The sequence below is a fragment of the Nerophis ophidion genome, linkage group LG22 (assembly GCF_033978795.1).
Source record: "Nerophis ophidion isolate RoL-2023_Sa linkage group LG22, RoL_Noph_v1.0, whole genome shotgun sequence".
Lineage (NCBI taxonomy): Eukaryota > Metazoa > Chordata > Actinopteri > Syngnathiformes > Syngnathidae > Nerophis > Nerophis ophidion.
This window is the reverse complement of record NC_084632.1, coordinates 4,892,190-4,918,124: the sequence shown is the minus strand read 5'-3', so window position 1 is coordinate 4,918,124 and position 25,935 is coordinate 4,892,190. Positions and strand designations below refer to the sequence as shown.

General features: G+C 42.6%; 1 protein-coding gene across 6 annotated transcripts in view; it reads right to left on the bottom strand.

Moving 5' to 3' along the window:
- Positions 1-25,935, bottom strand: part of obscna (obscurin, cytoskeletal calmodulin and titin-interacting RhoGEF a) — a 171,852-nt gene that overhangs the window by 17,272 nt on the left and 128,645 nt on the right. For all 6 annotated transcript variants that reach the window (XM_061883080.1, XM_061883082.1, XM_061883081.1 and 3 more), the window contains 10 exons: positions 20,681-20,707; positions 17,506-17,658; positions 13,072-13,117; positions 12,904-12,981; positions 8,979-10,686; positions 8,781-8,897; positions 8,587-8,709; positions 6,648-6,815; positions 6,478-6,568; positions 6,174-6,413 (listed from right to left, as the gene is read on the bottom strand). In XM_061883080.1, coding sequence (XP_061739064.1) covers positions 6,174-6,413; positions 6,478-6,568; positions 6,648-6,815; positions 8,587-8,709; positions 8,781-8,897; positions 8,979-10,686; positions 12,904-12,981; positions 13,072-13,117; positions 17,506-17,658; positions 20,681-20,707 — 2,751 coding nt within the window. The remainder of the gene's footprint in view (positions 1-6,173; positions 6,414-6,477; positions 6,569-6,647; positions 6,816-8,586; positions 8,710-8,780; positions 8,898-8,978; positions 10,687-12,903; positions 12,982-13,071; positions 13,118-17,505; positions 17,659-20,680; positions 20,708-25,935) is intronic.

Sequence of the window (25,935 nt, the reverse complement as noted above, 5' to 3'; positions counted from 1 at the left end):
ACATGAAGGTGTTGGTTTCTTTTATCAATTGCAATCCACAGGAAGATTTTGTCTTGACTTGAGGGATCTACAAAGCGGAGAGGACGCAGGACCTGACACAAGATCCAGGCATCTTTTCTTTGAACTGTTTTGTGATTGAGAGGCAACGGCTGTTTATGACCCCCCATCCCCCTAAGAAACAGATTTTGCCATGTAATCAGGGGAAAGTCCAAATAAAAGAGGAGGCGTGCAACCATTTCGTTAGAGCACGCTAGACTCGGAGTACAGATCTCTGGGAAAGACAGGATGCCGTCACTTGATCGCCGCTAGATTGTTTTACACAAAGCTGCTGTATTCTTAGAGCTCTCGAAGGACTTTGATCTCGTAGACCACAGCGTTCTCCTCGACAAACTTTAATCGGTAGTGTCAGAATAATTGTATGTCCATTATCACAAAACTTTCCGTTCCCGGCAAGCAGACAAAAGCTGTCTTTGATCTTACCAAGCAAAAGGCTTGTAAAACTCCACTGTGTAGGATGGGGAGCGACATGAAGGTGTTGGTTTCTTTTATCAATTGTAATCCACAGGAAGATTTTGTCTTGACTTGAGGGATCTACAAAGCGGAGAGGACGCAGGACCTGATGCAAGATCCAGGCATCTTTTCTTTGAACTGTTTTGTGACCGAGGGGCAACGGCTGTTTATGACCCCCCGTCCCCCCTAAGAAACAGATGTTGCCATGTAATCAGGGGAAAGTCCAAATAAAAGAGGAGGCGTGCAACCATTTCGTTAGAGCACGCTAGACTCGGAGTACAGATCTCTGGGAAAGACAGGATGATGTCACTTGATCGCCGCTAGATTGTTTTACACAAAGCTGCTGTATTCTTAGATCTCTTGAAGGACTTTGATCTCCCAGACCAGTGGTCCCCAACCACCAGGCCGCAGAAGAATTTTTTATTTAAAAAACAAAACAAAAAAAAAGGTTTATTTTTTTATTAAATCAACATAAAAACACAATATACGCTTAAAATTAGTGCACCAACCACAAAAACCTCCCTTTTTCATGACAAAGAAAATAAAAATCAAAGCACGCGGGGGCCGTTTTGATATTTTCTTAATTTTTAAAACCAATACAATATCCACTTTTTTTTTTTTTTTTTTAACCTTTGGGGTTCCCCTCAAGTTAAATCCCAGGGACACAGAAGGGTTTCAGTCTTAAAAAGGGTTACAAATACATTTCCCATGAGTTGGGAAATTGTTAGATGTAAATATAAACAGAATACAATGATTTGCAAATCCTTTTCAACCCATATTCAGTTAAATATGCTACAAAGACAACATATTTGATGTTCAAACTCATAAACTTGTTTTTTTTTTTTTGCAAATAATCATTAACTTAGAATTTCATGGCTGCAACACGTGCCAAAGTAGTTGGGAAAGGGCATGTTCACCACTGTGTTACATCACCTTTTCTTTTAACAACACTCAATAAACGTTTGGGAACTGAGGAAACTAATTGTTGAAGCTTTGAAAGTGGAATTCTTTCCCATTCTTGTTTTATGTAGATCATCAGTCCTTCAACAGTCCGGGGTCTCCGCTGTCGTATTTTTCGCTTCATAATGCATCACACATTTTCCATGGGAGACAGGTCTGGACTGCAGGCGGGCCAGGAAAGTACCCACACTCTTTTTTTTTTTACGAAGCCACGCTGTTGTAACACTTGTCATGCTGAAATAAGCAGGGGCGTCCATGATAACGTTGATTGGATGACAACATATGTTGCTCCAAAACCTGTATGTACCTTTCAGCATTAATGGTGCCTTCACAGATGTGTAAGTTACCCATGCCTTGGGCACTAATGCACCCCCATACCATCACACATGCTGGCTTTTCAACTTTGCGCCTATAACAATCCGAATGGTTATTTTCCTCTTTGTTCCGGAGGACACCACGTCCTCTGTTTCCAAATATAATTTGAAATGTGGACTCGTCAGACCACAGAACACCTTTCCACTTTGCATCAGTCCATCTTAGGTGAGCTCGGGCCCAGGATATTGTTGATAAATGGCTTTCGCTTTGCATAGTAGAGTTTTAACTTGCACTTACAGATGTAGCGACCAACTGTAGTTACTGACAGTTGTTTTATGAAGTGTTCCTGAGGCCATGTGGTGATATCCTTTACACACTGATGTCGGTTTTTGGTGCTGTACTGCCTGAGGGATCAAAAGTCCGTAATATCATCTTTTATGTGCAGTGATTTCTCCAGATTCTCTGAACTTTTTGATGATTTTACGCACCGTAGATGGTAAAATCCCTAAATTCCTTGCAATAGCTCGTTGAGAAATGTTGTTCTAAAACTGTTCGACAATTTGATGACCAAGTGGTGACTCTCGCCCCATCCTTGTTTGTGAATTACTTAGCATTTCATGGAAGCTGCTTTTATACCCAATCATGGCACCCACCTGTTCCCAATTAGCCTGCACACATGTGGGATGTTCCAAATAAGTGTTTGATGAGCATTCCTCAACTTTATCAGTATTTTTTGTCACGTGTTGCTGGCATCAAATTCTAAAGTTATTATTTGCGAAAAAAAAAAATGTTTATGAGTTTGAACATCAAATATGTTGTCTTTGTAGCATATTCAACTGAATATGGCTTGAAAAGGATTTGCAAATCATTGTATTCTGTTTATATTTACATCTAACACAATTTCCCAACTCATATGGAAACGGGGTTTGTATATATTTATTTAATTATACATGCACCTTGTTGCTGTTTTTTTTAATCCTGCATTACCCTGAGCTTATGTAACGACATTTCATTCTTATCCGTGCTGTAAAGTTCAAATTTGAATGACAATACAAAGGAAGTCCAAGTGTAACTCTGTAGCTTTCCACTGTTACTTTAGAGATGTATTACTCAAGTAAAAGTAAGGAGTAGTCACCCAAATATTTACTTGAGTAAAAGTAAAAAGTAGGTTGTGAAAAAACTACTCAAGTACTGAGTAACTGATGAGTAACCTGTTTGTTTAATGATTACGGCAACAAATAATGCACAAAAACATAAAAATAGCAATGAGCAAATTCAGAGCCAGGAATATCTGTGAAGCAACTAAAACAATATTGTATATTAAATAATATTATATTAAAATAAAAATAAAAAATTAAGGCAAATTGAGCCACAATAACTTAACAGCACCATAGGCTCAGTAGGCATTGATTGATTGATTGATTGAAACTTTTATTAGTAGATTGCACAGTTCAGTACATATTCCGTACAATTGACCACTAAATGCTAACACCCCAATAAGTTTTTCAACGTTAATCAATTACTTAATAAATGACCAAGTCGACCTCATATATACATATACATATCACATATCATATATATATTTTATATATACAGTATATAATTTATATTTATTTATTTTGCCGTTTTTGTTGACATGTTAAAGGTGTTTTAATGAATATACATGCATGTTTAACATATAGATTCCTATCTTTCATAAAGACAAGAATATAAGTTGGTGTATTACCTGATTCTGATGACTTGCATTGATTGGAATCAGACAGCAGTGCTGATATCGTCCACGTTTTCAAATGGAGGAGAAAAAAAGTTCCTCCTTCCTGTCTAATACCACAGGGAAGTCGTTGGTTTTTGGCATCTTATTTGTCCAGCTTCCATATTCGTTTTTATACACTTTACGAGAAATACATTGGCGGCAAACTCCGTAGCTTGCTAGCTTGTTTGCGCGGGCTTTCGGAGACTCTTATTTTGTTAGCGCAGGCGCGATGGAGCGGCGCTTTTATTGTGAAGACAGGAACTGTGCCATCAGTCTTTAGGGTTTGGACGGGAAGTACGGTTGAAATAAAAAGTGTCTTTTTTCCTTTACACTTTTGATTGATTGATTGATTGAAACTTTTATTAGTAGATTGCACAGTACAGTACATATTCCGTACAATTGACCACTAAATGCTAACACCCCAATAAGTTTTTCAACGTTAATCAATTACTTAATAAATGACCAAGTCGAGGTGATCTACCTCATATATACATACACACACATATCACATATCATATATATATATATATATAGATACATTTATATATACTGTATATAATTTATATTTATTTATTTTGCCGTTTTTGTTGACATGTTAAAGGTGTTTTAATGAATATACATGCATGTTTAACATATAGATTCCTATCTTTCATAAAGACAAGAATATAAGTTGGTGTATTACCTGACTCTGATGACTTGCATTGATTGGAATCAGACAGTATAGTGCTGATAACGTCCACGTTTTCAAATGGAGGAGAAAAAAAGTTCCTCCTTCCTGTCTAATACCACATGAAAGTCATTGGTTTTTGGCATCTTATTTGTCCAGCTTCCATATTCGTTTTTATACACTTTACAAGAAATACATTGGCGGCAAACGCCATAACTTGCTGGCTTTCGGAGGCTCTTATTTTGTTAGCGCAGGCGCGATGGAGCGGCGCTTTTATTTTGAAGACAGGAACTGTGCGATCAGTCTTTAGGCTTTGGACGGGAAGTACGGTTGAAATAAAAAGTGTCTTTTTCCTTTACACTTTTGATTGATTGGTTGATTGATTGAAACTTGTATTAGTAGATTGCACAGTACAGTACATATTCCGTACAATTGACCACTAAATGCTAACACCCCAATAAGGTTTTCAACGTTAATCAATTACTTAATAAATGACCAAGTCGAGGTGATCTACCTCATATATACATATACATATCACATATCATATATATATATATATATATATACACATTTATATATACAGTATATAATTTATATTTATTTATTTTGCCGTTTTTGTTGACATTTTAAAGGTGTTTTAATGAATATACATGCATGTTTAACATATAGATTCCTATCTTTCATGAAGACAAGAATATAAGTTGGTGTATTACCTGATTCTGATGACTTGATTGGAATCAGACAATATAGAGCTGATAACGTCCACGTTTTCAAATGGAGGAGAAAAAAAGTTCCTCCTTCCTGTCTAATACATCATGAAAGTCGTTGGTTTTTGGCATCTTATTTGTCCAGCTTCCATATTGGTTTTTATACACTTTACAAGAAATACATTGGGGGCAAACTCCGTAGCTTGCTAGCTTGTTTGCGCTGTCTTTCGGAGACTCTTATTTTGTTAGCGCAGGCGCGATGGAGCGGCGCTTTTATTGTGAAGACAGGAACTGTGCGATCAGTCTTTAGGCTTTGGACGGGAAGTATGGTTGAAATAAAAAGTGTCTTTTTTTCCTTTACACTTTTGATTGATTGATTGAAACTTTTATTAGTAGATTGCACAGTACAGTACATATTCCCTACAATTGACCACTAAATGGTAACACCCCAATAAGTTTTTCAACATGTCGGGTTCTACTTGTGACGGTCAGGTGACCACCTGGCTCTGTTTGATTGGTCCAACGTCACCAGTGACTGCATTTGATTGGTGAAACGCAGGCATGCGTAGATCCTACTTTGAATGCCCGTCTGACAATATCAAAACGAACAGATCGATTAAAAAAAAAAGTAGCGACCTGATTGCAGATCAATGGAGCGGCGTAAAAGTAGCGTTTCTTCTCTATAAATATACTCAAGTAAAAGTATGTTGCATAAAAACTACTCGTAGAAGTACAATTTATCCCAACAGTTACTCAAGTAGATGTAACGGAGTAAATGTAGCGCGTTACTACCCACCTCTGGGTGTATTCTCCTGGTTTCTACAAACAGCAACTCAGAGGATTAGATTGCGAGCCGTCCAAAAGAAGGATACGCAAATCAAAAGGATGTGGACTTTAAAACGGGTTCCACTGTCAAGATTCCGAGCATTGCCACCAGATAGAAAATGTTGACCATGTCCTAATACAATGTAGGAAATACAATAGAGAAAGAAAAATACTGGAAAATAAGTTAGCAAAAGAAAATATTAGGTTAGAAGTGGGAGGTATATTGGGATTGCATTCAGAAAACATAGGATATAAAGCAATATACAAATACTTAAATAACACTGGGTTAAATAAAAGAATATAGAGTAGGGATCCACCTCGGTCTACACTCCATTACAGTAGGTGGCGGTAATGCACACCAGAAGGTTGATTGCCAACCGCCATAAAAACAAAAGAAGAAGAAGAAGAAGATTCCGAGCATTAAGCTGCATTTTACCTGGCGGCCAAACTGTAGAGCAGCTCCTTGCCAGGACACAACTCCTCCACCAGAACCAGGTACCCAGGGGTGATGTAGGCAGTGTGCAGCTGCACCAGGTGTGTGTGGTGAAGCCTCCTCAGCAGCTGGTACTCCCTCAGCACCAGCGGTCTCTGCTCCGCCCGGTACGGAGTGATCTTGGCGGCAAACACTTGGCTGGTCTCGGCATCCCGACATAAGGTTACCACGCTGAACCGACCCCTGAGGTGATGATGCAGAATGTTTTGTGGCAGCTTGAAGAGGTTCTGCTTCGTGGTAATCTCACCTGTTGATCTCAGAGAGGAAGTTGTAACTCCTATCTGACCCGGTGATCTTCGACGCCAGGCGCTCGGTCTGGATGAGGGGAATGCGAGCGTCTGGACGAGGCCAATCGAAGCGTCACGTTAGTAAATAGCCTGGCTTGACGATGGCTTCCTAAGTCAAGGTTGACCTCACCTTCGGGGTGGGTTGCCATGACAACGGGAGCTGAAGCTTCACTGAACGGTCCCGCCCCGGTCTCGGTGATGCAGCCCACCCTGAAGACGTAAGAAGGTCCCTTGGGTAGGTCCTTTGCCACGTAGCTGCTGTCCGTCACATCCTCAGACAGGACCGTCCAGTCTCCGCCTAAAGAGGAACGCAACACTTCAGATCAAAGGTAAAGAGGGTGTGGTGATTGTCGGGGTGTAACGGCGCGCCATAATTAAAGGGGAAGCTTTTTTGGAACCTTGGAGACATTATGCCTCGTGGGTGTGTTGCCGGAGGGTGTAACAACACTAACAGGGAGGGATTCAAGTTGCACCACTGGCCCCAAGATGCCAAAGTGTCTGGTGATTGTCGGGGTGTAACGGCGCGCCATAATTAAAGGGGAACATTATCAGCAGACCTATGTAAGCGTCAATATATACCTTGATGGTGCAGAAAAAAGACCATCTATTTTTTTAACCGATTTCCGAACTCTAAATGGGTGAATTTTGGCGAATTAAACGCCTTTCTGTTAATCGCGCCGGAGGCGATGACGTCAGAACGTGACGTCGCCGAGGTAACACACCCGCCATTTTCATGTTCAACACATTACAAACACCGGGTCTCAGCTCTGTTATTCTCCGTTTTTTCGACTATTTTTGGGAACCCTGGAGACATCATGCCTCGACGGTGTGTTGTCGGAGGGTGTAACAACACTAACAGGGAGGGATTCAAGTTGCACCACTGGCCCGAAGATGCCAAAGTGTCTGGTGATTGTCGGGGTGTAACGGCGCGCCATAATTAAAGGGGAACATTATCAGCAGACCTATGTAAGCGTCAATATATACCTTGATGGTGCGGAAAAAAGACCATCTATTTTTTTAACCGATTTCCGAACTCTAAATGGGTGAATTTTGGCGAATTAAACGCTTTTTTTGACTATTTTTTGGAACCTTGGAGACATCATGCCTCGTCGGTGTGTTGTCGGAGGGTGTAACAACACCAACAGGGAGGGATTCAAGTTGCACCACTGGCCCCAAGATGCCAAAGTGTCTGCCGCCAGACCCCCATTGAATGTGCCAGTGTCTCCACATTTTACCGGCGATGCTAAGGCAGACATGGCACAGAGATGTATGGATAACCTGCAGATGCATTTGCAACGATTAAGTCAACGAAATCACAAAGGTGAGTTTTGTTGATGTTGACTGCCAGCTAATCGATGCTAACATGCTATGCTAACATACTATTTACCGGCGGTGCTAAAGCAGACATGGTACAGAGATGTATGGATAACCTGCAGATGCATTTGCAACTATATTACGTTTCCTCCCACCCACATTTAATGCGAAACAAACATTTACCAATCGACGCAATTTAAGTTGCTCCAGTGTCAAAAGATGCGAAAGTCCTGATCGTTTGGTCCGCACATTTTACTGGCGATGCTAACGCAGCTATTCGGCCATGCTATGGCTATTAATAGCGTCAATAGCTATTCGATCAATAGCTTCAGTTTCTTCTTCAATATTTTCATACTCCAACCATCTGTTTCAATACATGCGTAATCTGTTGAATGGCTGAAATCCGAGTTTGAATCCAAGCTAATGTCACTATATCTTGCTGTGGTATTCCCATTGTTTGTGTGACGTCACAGGGAAACGGCCAGTGTCTTCGCAGAGAGCAAAAATAAGGCACTTTAAGGCTTTATTTAGGGATATTCCGAGACCGGTAAAATTTTGAAAAAAAATACAACAAGCCACTGGGGACTGATTTTTATTGTTTTTAACCCTTTTGAAATTGTGATAATGTTCCCCTTTAAGGTCCCAGGTTTGTTTCAGGAAAGCAAAAAAAAAAATGCAGAACTGCTTAGCCAAATGTACACTTCTTGTATCCGAAAAACCGTTACATCCCGATGGGATTGTCTTCGTGAGCCCACCTTCTGTGCAGTACTGGACGCAGTAGGTCACAGGGTCGCTGGACTGGACAGGCTTCCACACCAGCAATACTCCACCTCCATCTAGCTGCATCACCTCAGCCTTGTTGGGACGGACTAGAAGATCTAGAAGAGATCAAGCAATAGTTTTTTTCAACATTGGATAATTAGTACTTTCATTTAGATTAGTTTGGTACCTTTGGCTTTTTTGAATGCTGGTATTTTAAAAGAAGACAAGCGCTTGGAGGTCCTCTTTTTTGGACTCGGAAGACCATGCTCAATTTCAGGCGAGATGGCGCTCTTAACTATTGGCCCTGTGGTAACACAACACCAACAAGCTGGATGATTCTATGTTATTGTTGGAAGTTAAATAGGTAAATATTACCTTTCCTTACCTTTACTCAGATCCTCCTTGCTGGAGGACCTTGAAAACAGCTTGGTAAGACTTGAGGCTGAGGCTCTCATTTTCTTTCTGAGCGACATGGTCGGCGTGTCTGGCTTCATTATCTCTCCTAGAGTGGGTCCTAACTGCGCGGTGTCCAGCTCGGAGCTGGAATGGCTGGTCCAGGACTGCCTGCGGAAGAGCCTGAGCAATCCCAGTTTGGGAGATTTTCCTGGTAGGGTTTGGACTTCAAGGGCTGGTGCAGAAGCATGTCTCTGGAGGCCTTGTTTCTTATCCTTAGATCTTGGAGGCCTTTTGGGAGCTTGGAGAGAGGAGAGGCTGGGACTCGGACTAGGTGTTAGCGATGTCTGCGTGAGACATATGTTGGGGTTGGAGCGTGTGCGGTTGCGGGGTGGGACTTGAGGACAGGGGAATCTGGGTTTGAGTTCTTGAAATAATCGAGGGGATGGTGAAGTCAGTGGTTCTCCTGGATCATCATACCCTTCACTTTCTTCTGATCTATATCTGCCTCTGAGCTCCTCATAAGAACCAAGTCTGCTGGAGGACTCAGAGCCACCATGCTCCAAAGCGGACGACTCGGCCAAGGAACCCTGGGAGCCAGCAAAGGCCTCTCCCTCTGATTGCTCCGGATCCAACCTTCTGCCTAGTCTGTCACCAACAAGAAGGGTCAAGGGACCAGACACACCCCCTGCTGTGTGGGTACCCTGCATCGGCGCAATGGAACCTTTTCTTCTTGTGAGTCGCCTAGGGCTTGGAAGAACCAACAACTTCTTCGTTGCCACTTCATCATCCGTGAAATCCTCCTTTAGACTTTGCGTACCTTCTTCGTCTCCTGGCTTTGAGCGCTTGGGTGAACTGGGGGACCGTCGAGAGTACTCATCAAGAGACCTGCTCCTCCTATGAGGTGGCACATTTGTTTCGGGGAGGACAACGCAGCTGTCAAAGGAAGTGGACTTGTGTATAGTGGGTTGGACGGATCCCCGTCTCTGACTGCGGTTGGTCTCAGTGTCATCTTCCACATATTCTATGAGAGGTTCTGTGAGGCGCCCTGAAAGGCTTCTCCGGAGTGGCTTGCGGCCTCTCTCCTGCTTTTTGGCCTGGAACTTGTCTCGTAGCGTCATGTGTCTGGCAGACATGGGTGACAGTTGATGGGATGTGCTGTGGAAAGTGCTTCGGATGACGCTGCCACGAGGGATTCGACCCGCATCGCTCCCGGAACCCTCGTCTCCATCGGAAAGGTTGAGGGATGGACTGCTGCCCCTGCTGAACCTTCGTTCATTCTGAGGAGTTTGGAGGTACGACACATCTGAGGATGCAGCAGACTGCCTGCTCATACTCCGCTCTAACACGCTCCTACTTCCACCCAACTCCTCATCCTCTTCCTCCCCAAAGGTCACTTCTTCCTCCTCCTCAAGACCTCGGCGAAGTATAGCAAAATGTTCCGGGATCTGCGCTCTCTCCATCAAAGGATCGTAGTCGTCCTCCGTTTCTTCTTCCTCCTCCTCAGTTGGGCTGCAGTGCTGGAAGAAGTCCCAAGAGTCGGCCTCATCATATTCGGACGATGAGCCGCTGCTAACAGAGCTGCTGCTGTTCTGCTGCGGTTCACGGGGGACAGTCACTGCTGTGTCCCTGAGAGGAGCGTCCAGGAGTTCTGGGATTGGTCTCAATGTGAGCACGGAACCAATGCAAGTCAAAGAACGCTGGAAGTGGAAAAACATAGCTAAAACAACTCCTCTGGTTCTTAAATAGCACAATGTACCATAAATAGGGATGGGTACCAAATTCCTTACTTTCATAGGCACAGACTGATATCCATTGATATTACCGGGTACCAATTCACGTACTATCAAATGGAAGCATATTTAGATTTCTTTGTGACAGGTAACATCACGTACGGCATGGCTCTAGCACTTTAACACACTCATTAATTCCTACACATAGTCTCACACCATACACAATCTTGGATTTTGGTCACACACCATCCTGTATTTGATTTAGTATATACTTATTTGATTATATATATATATATATATATCTGCGATGAGGTGGCGACTTGTCCAGGGTGTACGCCGCCTTCCGCCCGATTGTAGCTGAGATAGGCGCCAGCGCCCCCCGCGACCCCAAAAGGGAATAAGCGGTAGAAAATGTATGGATGGATGGATGGATATATATGTATGTATGTATGTTTGTATGTATGTGTGCGTGTAATAAATACATGGAGCTTTACTGCCCCATTGTGGTCTGTGCCGTCAACTCCTTCCCGTAAACATAACAGAATGGTTTGATTGTTGAAAAGCTGACGCTGAACTGAAATGCTAATGGAATGTAGGGTGAATGTAGAAATGGTTTGAATGTTGAAATTGTTTAAACGCTGAAATGGTTTGAATGTTGGAACGATTTGAATGTGAAAGAGTCAGAATTTCCAGGAAAGCCGAAATTTGGTTTGGAACTTGGGAAAGTGTTAGCTTAAATATCCAGGATAAGAGGAATGTGTTAATGTTGGAATGGTTAGAATAGGTTTAAAAATGTGGGAATTGTGCAACTCGGAAAAATGTCCCATTCATTTCAATGGGAACTTCCTGGAAATTTGAGAATTTTTGGAAAAGAGAGATTTTTTTGAAAATGATTAGGAACATGACTTTCCTGAATGAGGTAAATTGCTCATTTGTAGTGAGCTACGTTTAAATATTGTTGCTATTTTTTATGGCAACAAGGCAAGCAGACCTTTATAGAAAGTGCTCAAAAATAGGCTCCAGTTTTCAAAATGCACTAGCTCGATGCTAATTTACATTGGATATAACATTTACATGCAACCAATTAGCATTAGCAATTTTACGTGGCGATTGCCACACCTCCAACTTTTTAATTGAAAACTACAACCAAGATGCTAATTTGCATTGTATATGCCATCTTAATGATTAACATCACCGATATTACATGGCAATTTTAACACCTCCAAGTGTGTTGTTGAAAACTAAAACTTAGATGCACGTTAAAATCAAACAGCTGGTGTCTGACCAGTACAACAGGAAATGGCGTAACACGAAATGCCGCTACACAAAATTTGAAAACACGAAATGCTGTGACACAAAATGTCGTAATAAGAAATGCTGTAGTGCTAAACACCGTAGCATGAAACACTGTAACAAGAAATGTTGAAACCAGAAAAGAACAGAATTCAACACAAAACGCCGTCACCAGGAAAAGTCGGAACACGAAATGACATGACACCAAATATAACGTGAAATGTCGCGACACAAAACGTTGCGCTAGGGAACGCTGTAACACAAAACGGTGTAATAGGAAACGCTGTAGCATGCTATTTTCCATGCCAACAAAGCAAGCAGAACTATAGAAAGTGCTCGAAAATATTCTCCACTTTTCAAAATAAACTAGCTCGATGCTAATTTATATCGCATATACCATTTACATGCTACCGATTAGCATTAGCGACTTTACATGGCGATTTGGACACCAACTTTTTTTGTTTAAAACTACAACTAAGATGCATGTTACAATCAAACAGCAGGTGTGTGATTAGTACATTACTTAGAGTACAAACACTTTGTAGGGCTCAACAAAAGACAAGACTGGCACATTCAACGTAATGGTGAAGACTACTTCCTGACTACGGCAACACACCTAGGACAAACTGAAAATAATAAGACTGAGAAGTGTGAGGAAACATGATATAACAACTGGTGTGAGGAAACATGATATAACAACTGGACAAATATTGTCAGCTCACATGTTTTATTTTATTTTTAATTTAATGTTTAAAATTGAATATTTATTGTCACACAAATACACACAAAAGTAGCGAAAATTGGTCCCCTTGAGTATCGACTCCTCGGTACCGGGAATTAGCACTCATCCCTAATAATTACATATTTTGGAAGACTTGAAGAATAACTTACCTGCCATTTTCTTTTCGAGAGGAAAACTTTCAAATTCTTGGTGTTAATTTCATCCGTGTCTTCCGCTGCATTTTCATCCTGGTCCAACAGTACATTTTGTTTAGTTTCAATGGAAAACTGTACGATAAAGACAATTTGTTGAGTGTTTTTTTTTTTTATTAGTCTCACCTGGAACCAATCGTGGCTCAGACACTCAAAGGCCGAAGGTCTCTTCCTAAATAATGCAGACAAAAATATTTTGCCATGATTCTGTTTATTTTCTATACATCTGATGCACATTTAGTTTTTGATTATTTTTCATTTTAAACATGTTTTTTTTACATAAGTTTAATTACACTTTGATTGGTTTTAGTCTTTTTCTAGAGCAGTGTTTTATAACCCGCCCAAAAATATCTGTATGCGCCGCAGCGGTGCTCAGTTGTAATACACTTTTCCACCACTTGTGGCAGTAATGACAATATGAAACAAAGAGAAGAAGTCCGGAGCTAAAGTCACAGAGAAGTTTCGAAAGCGCAAAAATTATGAATAAAAGTGATTATAGCTGTATTTTTATTCGCACTTTAATTTTACTGACAGTTTATTTAAGAAAAATATACATTAATATTCATTTTTGATTTAGTTAGAATTCATTTATTTTATTTCGTTATTGTACATACATATTTTTTTCATCAGTTTTAATAAGTCCCTTATTTTGCAGTATATTTGATTAGTATCTATTTTTGTATTTATTTATTGTTATTTATATTTATTTATTATTTTATATTATTTTGTAAGCCTGGATAATTTTCTTTGTGATTAACACATGTTTTTAAAGTTAAAGTACCAATGATAGTCACACACACACTAGGTGTGGCGAAATTACCTTGACCCATCCCTATGTTCACCCCCTGATAGGTGAGGGGAGCAGTGAGCAGCAGCGGTAGCCACGCTCGGGAATCATTTTTGGTGATTTAACCCCCAATTCCAGCCCTTGATGCTGAGTGCCAAGCAGGGAGGTACTGGGTCCCATTTCTATAGTCTTTGGTATGACTCGGCCGGGGGTTTAGAACTCACGACCTACCCATCTCAGGGCAGACAGGCCACTGAGCAAGTTAACTCATTTGACAAGGTGGTAAACTGTAATTAGATTAGATATAATTATTGAATGTGATTAAAATCAAGAGTAAAACTACTCTGATATTCGACTTTATTCAAAATAACCACCCTTTGTTCTGATTACTGCTTTGTACACTCTTGGCATTCTCTCCATGAGCTTCAATCACACCTGTGAAGTGAAAGGCATACTTGCTCAACAGCCATACAGGTCACACTGAGGGTGGCCGTATAAACACCTTTAACACTGTTACAAATACACGCCACACTGTGAACCCACAGCAAACAAGAATGACAAACACATTTCGGCAGAACATCCGCACCGTAACACAATACAAACACAACCGAACAAATACCCAGAATCCCTTGCATCACTAACTCTTCCGGTACGCTACAATATACACCCCCGCTGCCACCAAACCCCGAGGCATTCAATTTGTATTTTTATTTTATTTGATATGCCGTTGATATTTTCAAATTTTTATTATTTAAAACTCAATTTTGCATGTCACTATAAAGTTATATAAGCCTTGCTTGGTCAATATTCAATGCAAAACTTGTTTGGGTCCCTCTTAAAAGGTTAATTTGTTCAACCTCGCCCCCTCGGCTTCGTTCAGTTTTAAATTTTGGCCCACTCTGTATTTGAGTTTGACACCCCTGATATATATATATACATACACATATATATATATATATATATTTATATATATATATATATATATTAGAGATGCGTGGATAGGCAACTGTATCATCCGCACCCGCATCACCAAAGTCGTCATCCACCCGCCGTCCACCCGAACCAACATTTTAACAGGACCGTACCCGCCCGCCAACCGCCCGCTGAAATACATCAGAGGTTGTCCGCCTTTACCACTCACAGAGCTATTTAAACCTGTTTCACAGAGTAATGATGACAATTCCCGCGACTATCCAATAGCGTTCATCCTGATTACAAGAATATGGGCGTGCTGTGAAGCCGTTGCCTTAGACACCTTCATCAACATTTACGAACCGATTGTTGGTCCGGTAACATGTTGTGTGCAGCTTTCGCAATTACACGTTCAAGATTGAAAGGCATACTGGGTGATACAGAGTACACTGATGGTTGTGATATTAACAACTTTAACACTTACTAATATGCGCCACGCTGTGAAGCCACACCCAACAAGATTGACAAACAGACTCACAGTAACACAACATAAACGCAACACGCCAAATACCCAGGATCCTTTGTATCCGTGATACTTCTTGAATATTTGTTACACCCCCCGCGCCCCCAATCCCGCCCACCTTACCGACGCACTTATATTTGCTGCTAGCGGGGTGTATAAAATAGTCAGGATGTGTCATGAATACAAAGGACTATGGGTATTTGTTGTGTCGCGTTTATGTTGTGTTCTCCCGAAATGTGTTTGTCGTTCTTAATTGGTGTGGCTTCACAGCGTGGCGCATATTACTAAGAGTGTTAAAATTGTTTATATCACAACCATTAGTGTACTCTGTGTCACCCAGCATGCCTTGCAGTCGTGTGCGTGTTGACGTGGAAGCCACACACAACATGATGCTGGACTGACAAGCAGATCGTACATGTTGTAGTAGGCGACAAAGACAATGGCTTCATAGCACGACCTAATACTTATTATCTGGGTGACTACCGGCAGTCATTCAGGAGAATTATAGCGTCTCTTGTTGTCTTCTTCGCTTTATGACACGGGTCTTGAATGGTTCTTGAATGGCAAAGGATACCGATCTCAGGACCATGTATATCAAATATTTCCGGAAGGTTCAACCGCCACCCGCCCGAATCTAATTAAAATCTATTTTTTCATCATGCCAACCGCCCGACCCGCGCGGATGAGACCACAAACCGCGCATCTCTACCAGGCGGTCATATGACCATCACACATAGAACCCGACTTAAAAAAGTTGAAAAACGTATTGGGGTGTTACCATTTAGTGGTCAATTGTACGGAATATGTACTGTACTGTGCAATCTACTAATAAAAGTTTCAATCAAAAGTGTAAAGGAAAAAAGACACTTTTTATTTCGACCGTACTTCCCGTTAAAGCCTAAAGACTGATCGCACAGTTCCTGTCTTCACAATAAAAGCGCCGCTCCATCGCGCCTGCGCTAACAAAATAAGAGTCTCCGAAAGCCAGCGCAAACAAGCTAGCAAACTACGGAGTTTGCCGCCAATGTATTTCTTGTAAAGTGTATAAAAACAAATATGGAAGCTGGACAAATAAGATGCCAAAAACCAACGACTTCCATGTGGTATTAGACAGGAAGGAGGAACTTTTTTTTCTCCTCCATTTGAAAACGTGGACGTCTGATTCCAATCAATGCAAGTCATCAGAATCAGGTAATACACCAACTTATATTCTTGTCTTCATGAAAGATAGGAATCTATATGTTAAACATGCATGTATATTCATTAAAACACCTTTAACATGTCAACAAAAATGGCAAAATAAATAAATATAAATTATATACTGTATATGTAAATATGTAATATATATATGATATGTGTGTGTATGTATATATGAGGTAGATCACCTCGACTTGGTCATTTATTAAGTAATTGATAAAAGTTGAAAAACTTATTGGGGTGTTACCATTTAGTGGTCAATTGTAGGGAATAAGTACTGTACTGTGCAATCTACTAATAAAAGTTTTAATCAATCAATCCAATCAATGAATGCCTACTGAGGCTATGGTGCTGTTAAGTTATTGTGGTCCAATGTGCCATTTTTTTAAATTTTATTTTAATGTGCTATTATTTAATATATATTATTGTTTTAGTTGCTTAAGAGATATTCCTGGCTCTGAATTTGCTCATTGCTATTTTTATGTTTTTGTGCATTATTTGTTGCCGTAATCAGGTTACTCATCAGTTACTCAGTACTTGAGTAGTTTTTTCACAACATACTTTTTACTTTTACTCAAGTAAATATTTGGGTGACTACTCCTTACTTTTACTTGAGTAATAAATCTCTAAAGTAACAGTACTCTTACTTGAGTACAATTTCTGGCTACTCTACCCACCTCTGGTTAAAATGTCGGCTAACTTTCATTTGTTGTCATCTGCTTTCATATAGTGGACGTTTGTTGTGCTGTTACTTAAGATAATTTCAACAGTAGAAAGCACTTCTGTCACTGGTATTAGTAATCGTAACAACATAACATGACAAAGTTCAACTTAGATTTAATTCGAATGGAATGCTCGATAATCTGTGGTCTGTGATATGAATTATCAAGCTCATTTAATTCATGCTATTACATTTACAATGTTTGTGTCCTACACTTTCACCCTTGCAATTGTCAATAAACCTGGTGTTCAGAGTTCTGATGAGTGGAAGGTGTTGACCTTGCTGCCTTCGTGTAAAAGTGTGCTTAAGGAAGGCAGGATAGTTAATCGAATGAACATTTGCAGCTCATTCTAAATTCTTATTCAGTTCAGTCAAACAGCCGAGTCATAAAAATAGTTATGAGTGCAAAAAAAGGTGTACTCAGGGTCTGGTTGAAGGAGAGCACGGAGAAAGTTCTGGGCCTCGGGACTCCGACATCTAACATCCGGGGAATCCCAGTTTAGAGTCCCTTCGCCCACTCTCAGCAGCGTAGCGCGGTCGGTCTCGCCCACAAAGGGACATCGACACAACAGGCTGTGGAGAGAAAGAATAGTAGAGACCACATTTTATATATATATATATTAGGAGTGGGCAAATTAATGTGTTAATTACGAGTTAACTCATCAATCTATTAACGCCGACAATTATTTTATCGCACATTTGCGTATGTTGTTGACATGCTTTTATTTTGTTAACGCCTTTTCTTAACAAGATGGCGTCGAGGGGCTCTTGGTAAAAATGGAACATTTGGCAAAAATACCGGACAATTCTGCAAATGTCATGGCTGGCTTACAGCGTGGTCACTCCGGGATCACTTACGACCGCCAGACAATTCTGAATGTGGATAGATCGGGCCGTTTTGGACTGAATGAGGCGTGCTTGCTAGACCGGCTAGCTAGCATGGGAATACTTTGCCGGCTACATCCAGCGGCCTGTGAAGCAGCGGAGTATATGTGTTGTCTGTCTATTTATGAATAATGCAGACCAGGAGTGTTGGCTGAGTTCTTAACGTTTGCTTTCAGAGCGTGCATATCACAACATACAAGATGCCGTCATGGCGACACAACCTATACCGGGCTACCGCGCATGCTCCTCACTCCTGTTGCATGCTGGGTAGGGTAGTTCTTTTTTTCCCTGGCTCATAACATCACAATATAGTACCATGTATATGATGCTTTCAGTTTATCAAAGCACCAAGCAAACAATCGGAAAATTCCCATCATATCAATTCCTAGATATGGTCATAATTATTTTAAGTGCACTACGCAGAATAAACACAACATTATTAATATTGCTACTACAGATAATTTGATCAAAAATTCCCTAAAACAGCCCACTACCTATAATATAGGTTTTTTAAACATAAGATCCCTGATAAAAAAAAATGTTTCCGCTGTTACCTCAGAAATTGCCTGTTCAGATGTTATGATTGTGGCTCAGAGATTTGTATGTAGATTATATTTCTTTTCCATAACAAACAGGATAACTTAAATACCCTGGCAGTGGCAATAAGCTTAAATGTTTGTATTTACATTTTTGGAGTTGATTTTCATCAAATATGCTATTTAACTGCTACTGTTTAACAAGGACTGATTTAAATTGTGTTTGCACAACAAATGTTTTGGCGCTTTTGTTCATGTGGGAGAATATTCCAATAAAGGTGCACTACACACTACTTTTGAATTCATTATTGGGCTTTGTGTATACAATGCAGTTAATCGCGATTAATCGGAGAAATAGTGCGATTAACTTCGATTAAAATTTTTAATCGTTGCCCAGCCCTAATATATATATATATATATTGTATAAAAATATATAATTACGTATGTATGTATATATATATATATGTATGTGTGTATGTATACTTTATATATATATATGTGTATGTATATATGTATACATGTATATACAGTGGGGCAAAAAAGTATTTAGTCAGCCAGCGATTGTGCAAGTTCTCCCACTTAAAATGATGACCGAGGTCTGTAATTTTCATCATAGGTACACTTCAACTGTGAGAGACAGAATGTGAAAAAAAATCCAGGAATTCACATTGTAGGAATTTTAAAGAATTTATTTTGTAAATTATGGTGGAAAATAAGAATTTGGTCAACCATTCAAAGCTCTCACTGATGGAAGGAGGTTTTGGCTCCAGATCTCACGATACATGACCCCATTCATTCTTTCCTTAGCACGGATCAATCGTCCTGTCCCCTTAGCAGAGTGGTTCTCAAACTTTTTTTTGTCATCCCCCACTTTGGACAAGGGGGAGTTTTCAAGCCCCACCTGCCCCCATCGCCACAACAGAACGCTAATGCCAAGCTTAACATTTTCAAATTTATTGAACATCAAGTAACATTCAAGTCAGGGTTTCCCACACATTCATTTATTTGTGGCGGCTCGCCACGAAAGAATTACGGCCGCCACGAATAAAAAATTAATAAAAAAATTCGGCTTTTGACTCGCTTGACCGCTCATAAAAGCAATGGGACTCTGTCTGTGAATGGAGCTTGTAGTTACATAATATATAAATATGTAAATATGATATAAATATGTATATAAAGTGTTCTAATTATATTCCAATTCCGCGTTCTTCTTGGTCATTGCCGCCGCAAGAATATAATAATAAACAAACATTTTTTTTTAAGTGAAATTCCCTCCCTTTCCATGTCTCTATTCCCCCACACTTTGAGAAACGCTGCCTTAGCAGAAAAACAGCCCCAAAGCATGATGTTTCCACCCCCATGCTTCACAGTAGGTATGGTGTTCTTGGGATGCAACTCAGTATTCTTCGTCCTCCAAACACCACCAGTTGAGTTTATACCAAAAAGTTCTATTTTGGTTCCATCTGACCACATGACATTCTCCCAATCCTCTGCTGTATCATCCATGTGCTCTCTGGCAAACTTCAGACGGGCCTGGACATGCACTGGCTTCAGGAGGGGGACACATCCGGCACTGCAGGATTTGATTCCCTGTCGGGGTAGTGTCTTACTGATGGTCACCTTTGTTACTTTGGTCCCAGCTCTCCGCTGTATCCTCTGCTGTATCATCCATGTATCCATTTTGGTATAAACTCAACTGGTGGTGTTTGGAGGAAGAAGAATACTGAGTTGCATCCCAAGAACACCATACCTACTGTAAAGTATGGGGGTGGAAACATCATGCTTTGGGGCTGTTTTTCTGCTAAGGGGACAGGACGATTGATCCGTGTTAAGGAAAGAATGAATGGGGCCATGTATCGTGAGATTTTGAGCCAAAACCTCCTTCCATCAGTGAGAGCTTTGAATGGTTGACCAAATACTTATTTTCCACCATAATTTACAAATAAATTCTTTAAAATTCCTATTATGTGAATTCCTGGATTTTTTTTTCACATTCTGTCTCTCACAGTTGAAGTGTACCTATGATGAAAATTACAGACCTCTGTCATCATTTTAAGTGGGAGAACTTGCACAATCGCTGGCTGACTAAATACCTTTTTGCCCCACTGTATGTATATATATATGTATATATATATATATATAATGTAATGTATGTAGAGAGGAGATGTACTTACCATAGATATGCCATCACACCCACAGACCTGGTGACGGAAAAATATGTTTATTTCCAAGTATGGAGGTCCCTGGTAAATAAACAACGCTTAAGTCACTCACGATACTTAAAACCGAAGGAAGGACTTATGACATACAGGAAAAATGTTTATTGGGAGGAGGAAGGGTCAATAATGAGACCACTACACTGCTCAGTCATCAGTGGGTATTTCAAAGGAGGAGATGCTTTCACACGTTCAAAAAATCCAGGATGTCTAAATTCACTTCTCTTTTCTTTGACCCACTGCCACCAGTAAAGTCTGCCTCATGCCCGGGAGGCATCATGGAGGGGAGGAGAAAAAAAAGTTGACTAAAAAGAACACATATTGTTCCGCAAACCTATTTTTGTCCTCAACGACACCTGGAGTCGAACTTTTGCTTGCATAAAGAACGGCCCAAGGCCTATGGACACTACATCAACACATCCCCCCCGAGGACTCCTCAATGATGGACGCTTTTGACCTCCCTCCGTCCTCAATGACACCTGGGGTCGGACTTTTACTTGCAAAAAATCAGTCCAAAGCCTATGGACACTACATCAACACAACCACCCGTGGACTCCTCAATGATGGACGCTTTTGACCTCCCTCCGTCCTCAACCACACCTGGAGTCGAACTTTTGCTTGCATAAAGAACGGCCCAAAGCCTATGGACACTACATCAACACATCCCCCCGTGGACTCCTCCATGATGGACGCTTTTGACCTCCCTCCGTCCTCAACGACACCTGGAGTCGAACTTTTGCTTGCGTAAAGAACGGCCCAAAGCCTAAGGACACTACATCAACACATCCCCCTGAGGACTCCTCAATGATGGACGCTTTTGACCTCCCTCCGTCCTCAACGACACCTGGAGTCGAACTTTTGCTTGCAAAAAGAACGGCCCAAGGCCTATGGACACTACATAAACACATCCCCCCGTGGACTCCTCAATGATGGACGCTTTTGACCTCCCTCCGTCCTCAACGACACCTGGAGTCGAACTTTTGCTTGCATAAAGAACGGCCCAAGGCCTATGGACACTACATCAACACATCCCCCTGAGGACTCCTCAATGATGGACGCTTTTGACCTCCCTCCGTCCTCAACGACACCTGGAGTCGAACTTTTGCTTGCATAAAGAACGGCCCAAAGCCTATGGACACTACATCAACACATCCCCCCGTGGACTCCTCAATGATGGACGCTTTTGACCTCCCTCCGTCCTCAACGACACCTGGAGTCGAACTTTTGCTTGCAAAAAGAACGGTCCAAAGCCTATGGACACTACATCAACACATCCCCCTGAGGACTCCTCAATGATGGACGCTTTTGACCTCCCTCCGTCCTCAACGACACCTGGAGTCGAACTTTTGCTTGTATAAAGAACGGCCCAAAGCCTATGGACACTACATCAACACATCCCCCCGTGGACTCCTCAATGATGGACGCCTTTGACCTCCCTCCGTCCTCAACGACACCTGGAGTCGAACTTTTGCTTGCATAAAGAACGGCCCAAAGCCTATGGACACTACATAAACACATCCCCCCGTGGACTCCTCAATGATGGACGATTTTGACCTCCCTCCGTCCTCAACGACACCTGGAGTCGAACTTTTGCTTGCATAAAGAACGGCCCAAAGCCTATGGACACTACATAAACACATCCCCCCGTGGACTCCTCAATGATGGACGCTTTTGACCTCCCTCCGTCTTCAACGACACCTGGAGTCGAACTTTTGCTTGCATAAAGAACGGCCCAAGGCCTATGGACACTACATCAACACATCCCCCCGTGGACTCCTCAATGATGGACGCTTTTGACCTCCCTCCGTCCTCAACGACACCTGGAGTCGAACTTTTGCTTGCATAAAGAACGGCCCAAAGCCTATGGACACTACATAAACACATCCCCCCGTGGACTCCTCAATGATGGACGCTTTTGACCTCCCTCCGTCCTCAACGACACCTAGAGTCGAACTTTTGCTTGCATAAAGAACGGCCCAAAGCCTATGTACACTACATCAACACATCCCCCCGTGGACTCCTCAATGATGGACGCTTTTGACCTCCCTCCGTCCTCAACGACACCTGGAGTCGAACTTTTGCTTGCAAAAAGAACGGTCCAAAGCCTATGGACACTACATCAATACATCCCCCTGAGGACTCCTCAATGATGGACGCTTTTGACCTCCCTCCGTCCTCAACGACACCTGGAGTCGAAATTTTTCTTGCATAAAGAACGGGCCAAGGCCTATGGACACTACATCAACACATCCCCCCGTGGACTCCTCAATGATGGACGCTTTTGACCTCCCTCCATCCTCAACGACACCTGGAGTCTGACTTTTGCTTGCAAAAAAATCGGTCCCAGGCCTATGGACAGTACATCAACACATCCCCCCCGAGGACTCCTCAATGATGGACGCTTTTGACCTCCCTCCGTCCTCAACGACACCTGGAGTCGAAATTTTTCTTGCATAAAGAACGGCCCAAGGCCTATGGACACTACATCAACACATCCCCCCGTGGACTCCTCAATGATGGACGCTTTTGACCTCCCTCCATCCTCAACGACACCTGGAGTCTGACTTTTGCTTGCAAAAAAATCGGTCCCAGGCCTATGGACAGTACATCAACACATCCCCCCCGAGGACTCCTCAATGATGGACGCTTTTGACCTCCCTCCGTCCTCAACGACACCTGGAGTCGAAATTTTTCTTGCATAAAGAACGGCCCAAGGCCTATGGACACTACATCAACACATCCCCCCGTGGACTCCTCAATGATGGACGCTTTTGACCTCCCTCCATCCTCAACGACACCTGGAGTCTGACTTTTGCTCGCAAAAAAATCGGTCCCAGGCCTATGGACAGTACATCAACACATCCCCCCCGAGGACTCCTCAATGATGGACGCTTTTGACCTCCCTCCGTCCTCAATGACACCTGGGGTCGGACTTTTACTTGCAAAAAATCAGTCCAAAGCCTATGGACACTACATCAACACAACCACCCGTGGACTCCTCAATGATGGACGCTTTTGACCTCCCTCCGTCCTCAACCACACCTGGAGTCGAACTTTTGCTTGCAAAAAGAACGGTCCAAAGCTTATGGACACTACATCAACACATCCCCCTGAGGACTCCTCAATGATGGACGCTTTTGACCTCCCTCCGTCCTCAACGACACCTGGAGTCGAAATTTTGCTTGCATAAAGAACGGCCCAAGGCCTATGGACACTACATCAACACATCCCCCCGTGGACTCTTCAATGATGGACGCTTTGGACCTCCCTCCGTCCTCAACGACACCTGGAGTCGAACTTTTGCTTGTATAAAGAACGGCCCAAAGCCTATGGACACTACATCAACACATCCCCCCGTGGACTCCTCAATGATGGACGCTTTTGACCTCCCTCCGTCCTCAACGACACCTGGAGTCGAACCTTTGCTTGCAAAAAGAACGGTCCAAAGCCTATGGACACTACATCAACACATCCCCCTGAGGACTCCTCAATGATGGACGCTTTTGACCTCCCTCCGTCCTCAACGACACCTGGAGTCGAACTTTTGCTTGCATAAAGAACGGCCCAAAGCCTATGGACACTACATCAACACATCCCCCCGTGGACTCCTCAATGATGGACGCTTTTGACCTCCCTCCGTCCTCAACGACACCTGGAGTCGAACTTTTTCTTGCAAAAAGAACGGTCCAAAGCCTATGGACACTACATCAACACATCCCCCTGAGGACTCCTCAATGATGGACGCTTTTGACCTCCCTCCGTCCTCAACGACACCTGGAGTCGAACTTTTGCTTGCATAAAGAACGGCCCAAGGCCTATGGACACTACATCAACACATCCCTCCGAGGACTGCTCAATGATGGACGATTTTGACCTCCCTCCGTCCTCAACGACACCTGGAGTCGAACTTTTGCTTGCATAAAGAACGGCCCAAAGCCTATGGACACTACATCAACACATCCCCCTGAGGACTCCTCAATGATGGACGCTTTTGACCTCCCTCCGTCCTCAACGACACCTGGAGTCGAACTTTTGCTTGCAAAAAGAACGGTCCAAAGCCTATGGACACTACATCAACACATCCCCCTGAGGACTCCTCAATGATGGACGCTTTTGACCTCCCTCCGTCCTCAACGACACCTGGAGTCGAACTTTTGCTTGTATAAAGAACGGCCCAAAGCCTATGGACACTACATCAACACATCCCCCCGTGGACTCCTCAATGATGGACGCCTTTGACCTCCCTCCGTCCTCAACGACACCTGGAGTCGAACTTTTGCTTGCATAAAGAACGGCCCAAAGCCTATGGACACTACATAAACACATCCCCCCGTGGACTCCTCAATGATGGACGATTTTGACCTCCCTCCGTCCTCAACGACACCTGGAGTCGAACTTTTGCTTGCATAAAGAACGGCCCAAAGCCTATGGACACTACATAAACACATCCCCCCGTGGACTCCTCAATGATGGACGCTTTTGACCTCCCTCCGTCTTCAACGACACCTGGAGTCGAACTTTTGCTTGCATAAAGAACGGCCCAAGGCCTATGGACACTACATCAACACATCCCCCCGTGGACTCCTCAATGATGGACGCCTTTGACCTCCCTCCGTCCTCAACGACACCTGGAGTCGAACTTTTGCTTGCATAAAGAATGGGCCAAGGCCTCTGGACACTACATCAACACATCCCCCCCGTGGACTCCTCAATGATGGACGCTTTTGACCTCCCTCCGTCCTCAACGACACCTGGAGTCGAACTTTTGCTTGCAAAAAGAACGGCCCAAAGCCTATGGACACTACATCAACCCATCCCCCCGTGGACTCCTCAATGATGGACGCTTTTGACCTCCCTCCATCCTCAACGACACCTGGAGTCTGACTTTTGCTTGCAAAAAAATCGGTCCCAGGCCTATGGACACAACATCAACACATCCCTCCCGTGGACTCCTCCGTGATGGACGCTTTTGACCTCCCTCCGTCCTCAACGACACCTGGAGTCGAACTTTTGCTCGCAAAAAGAACGGCCCAAAGCCTATGGACACAACATCAACACATCCCCCCGAGGACTCCTCAATGATGGACGCTTTTGACCTCCCTCCGTCCTCAACGACACCTGGAGTCGAACTTTTGCCTGCAAAAAAATCGGTCCCAGGCCTATGGACACTACATCAACACATCCCCCCGTGGACTCCTCAATGATGGACGCTT